The 2591-nt window shown below is 64.1% G+C and overlaps 1 protein-coding gene across 1 annotated transcript; it reads left to right on the plus strand.

Annotated features, from left to right (window-relative positions):
• The first annotated feature begins 945 nt into the window (after window positions 1–945).
• On the plus strand, window positions 946–2591 carry EMIHUDRAFT_439725 (hypothetical protein). Its single transcript, XM_005792486.1, has 2 exons — window positions 946–1203; window positions 1330–2591. The coding sequence occupies exons 1-2, from the start codon at window positions 957–959 to the stop codon at window positions 1797–1799; spliced, it is 717 nt and encodes a 238-aa protein (XP_005792543.1). The 5' UTR covers window positions 946–956; the 3' UTR covers window positions 1800–2591.

A 2591-nucleotide genomic window follows, 5' to 3' on the forward strand; every position in this document is an offset into this window, starting at 1 on the left:
TAGTCGTAGGCGTCACCAGTCACCTTGGGAGCGGAGCTGCTCTTAGTCCTAGAAGATGTAGGATTGCGAGCGTAGGTGCTAGCAATCGTACACAGAGATGCTACGATTGCGAGGAGTGCTGCTCACAATCCTTCGACTTCTTGGATTGAATGATTGAGAGCGGGGCTGCTCTCAATCCTAAGCGGTCTACCAAAAGACGGTTCACCGGCAGTGCTGGAGTGTCCTGAACCCGGCGACTAATTCTTTTTGCACAGGCCCGCAATGCTCAGACAAGATACGGCAAAAGGACTTGCCGGAGAAGGCTTGCCGGAGAAGGTGATGGCTATGACTTTGGACCTTTGCGAGAGGTGGCGAGCGGAGCAAGAGCGGCGCGCGTCCACGCTCCTGCGCAGCGGCTCTCCCGCGACCACAGCCCCTCTTTTGCAGCCGCAGCCGTACCGCAGCCCCATTGGGGCTCGGTCTTCGAGTGTCGGGTAGCGGTGACCGGGGACCGACGGATTGAGGCTTAAGATTTCTTTTGCGTCAGGGCGGTGTCGAGATCCTGCTTGGCCTTCTCGACAGCCGCCGCTGCAGCCTGGATGGCGCTCGCGGAGTCGGACGCGGCCGCCACCGTCTGTTGGTGCCCCTGCTGGGCAAAGGCGAGGCGGGCCTCCGCGTCGCCGATTCTGGTCGCCCGCTCCTGCGCGCGGCGTCGGTCGGGTGCATTCACACCGACGCTGGCGGCTATCTATCTCCTGAAAAAGAAAGAAAACAGACACGCCAAACGAGGGATGGGACGAGGACAGGGTCCCCACCTGCACGAGCAGGATTTTGGAAGGACGATCAGGGGGACAGGTGGGGCTCTCCTGCTCCTGACAAGGGACACGACAGGCTCGCAGCGCGGTGCACGGTGGACTCCCACATCTATCTCCTCAGGAGGGGGCAGACTGCTCATCTTCTTTTGCACAGAGGCCGCCATGCTGAGGCAAGCGCTGAGACAAGCAGCTCCGCGCTTCGGCGCGTCGCCGCTTGGCGCGCTGCGCAGTCTGCGCGTCTCTGCGCCGGCGCAACAGTCGGAGGTGACGCGCAGCACAACGCCGGGCGGCGGCTACGTCACCACGGTCGACCCGAGCAAGTTTGTCGACGGCGAGAGCCTCACCGCGCATCAGGCGCGCGTGCGCCACGCCGACCCGGCGAACCGCACGTTCAACTATGCGATGATCGGTGCGCCGCGCCCAGCTCGCGCCCGCCGTTGCAGCGCGCCACACGCAGCGCGGCGTCTGCGGCGCAGCCGCGTGCCGCTCCCCCCTCGCTTCCTCAGCCGGCAGCTCGACCGACTCGCCGCCGTAGGCGGCGCCAAGTTCATCTCTGCCTCAGCCTGGCGCCTCTGCCTGATCAAGTTCCTCGCCCAGATGAACCCGGCGGCAGACGTGCTTGCGATGGCGTCACTGGAGGTTGACATCTCCAAGCTGAGTATGGGCGAGTGCATCACGGTGAAGTGGCGGGGCAAGCCAGTCTTCATTCGGTCGCGCACCGAGGATGAGATCGCCGAGGCCGCGGACGTGAACCTCGCCGAACTGCGCGACCCGGAGAATGACCTCGACCGCGTGCAAAAGCCAGAGACCCTGGTCGTGCTTGGCGTGTGCACGCACCTCGGCTGCGTCCCGATCAACAAGGCGGGCGACTACAACGGGTGGTTCTGCCCGTGCCACGGCTCGCACTACGACACCTCTGGCCGGATCCGCAAGGGGCCGGCGCCGCTCAACATGGAGGTGCCTCCCTACTCCTTCATCGAGGAGGAGAAGCTCCTGATTGGCTGAGGGGACGCACGCGTGCCGCGCGCGATCTAGCCCGCGTCCCTAGTGCTCGAGTCTGCCCCTCCGCAGCGGAGCGCTATTGTCGTCGATCCCGCCCGCGAGCGGGCACTGCCACTGGCGCAGCACTCCACCTTGCCAGATCACAGAGGGCAGCGGTCACATCGTGACACGCGTCTAAGTCCGTCTATACTGTCTTGGCTCTTAGTTACAGGCAGTCGTGCCCTACTAGTCGCTAAACCTTTCTTGCAATCTCAGCGGAGACTTCGACCACTCTCTCGCGATTCCGCACTGCGGTCACTCTGTGCACAGCCACGCACAAAGCGCGCCGGCGCGCGGCGCGCCACGGGACGGCGCACGGGGGCGGACCATGAACGTGCGCGCCGTTCCCGTTCCGCATAGCGGATATCATACCTCGTCATGTCCAGTCTGCCCCTCAGCGTCGCGTCGATTGCCCATTTTTTCTGCGAGCGCGGCGAGCGCGGCGCAACTCGACGTGAAGAGGCCTCTCCTCTCCTCCTCGTTGCCCGGCTCATCTTCGACGTTGTGGAATGCCACGCCACGGGCCGCCGCGTCAAAGCTGAGGAAAGGGATGCGGGTGCGTGACGACTCGTGCGAGTGTGTCGATGTCATGGGTTGCGACTCACCTCAATAAGTGTGACTCGAAGGCTGTGCCGCTTGGTGGATGACCGGCATGGAGTGCGGCGGTGCCCTGCACAAGAGCATCCACGATCTGTGAGAACCCCTCCGCCTGTAGCCGCTGGACCTCGAGGATCGCCATGTCGCTGCTTACTGGGG

This window comes from Emiliania huxleyi, assembly GCF_000372725.1.
Source record: "Emiliania huxleyi CCMP1516 unplaced genomic scaffold EMIHUscaffold_107, whole genome shotgun sequence".
Taxonomy (NCBI): Eukaryota; Haptophyta; order Isochrysidales; family Noelaerhabdaceae; genus Emiliania; species Emiliania huxleyi.

Excerpts from the sequence above, each read along its gene's own strand:
- EMIHUDRAFT_439725 (XM_005792486.1), top strand. The coding sequence starts at position 957 with ATGCTGAGGCAAGCGCTGAGACAAGCAGCTCCGCGCTTCGGCGCGTCG. Across the intron at positions 1,204-1,329 it reads GTTCAACTATGCGATGATCG|GCGGCGCCAAGTTCATCTCT; the intron begins GTGCGCCGCGCC and ends TCGCCGCCGTAG.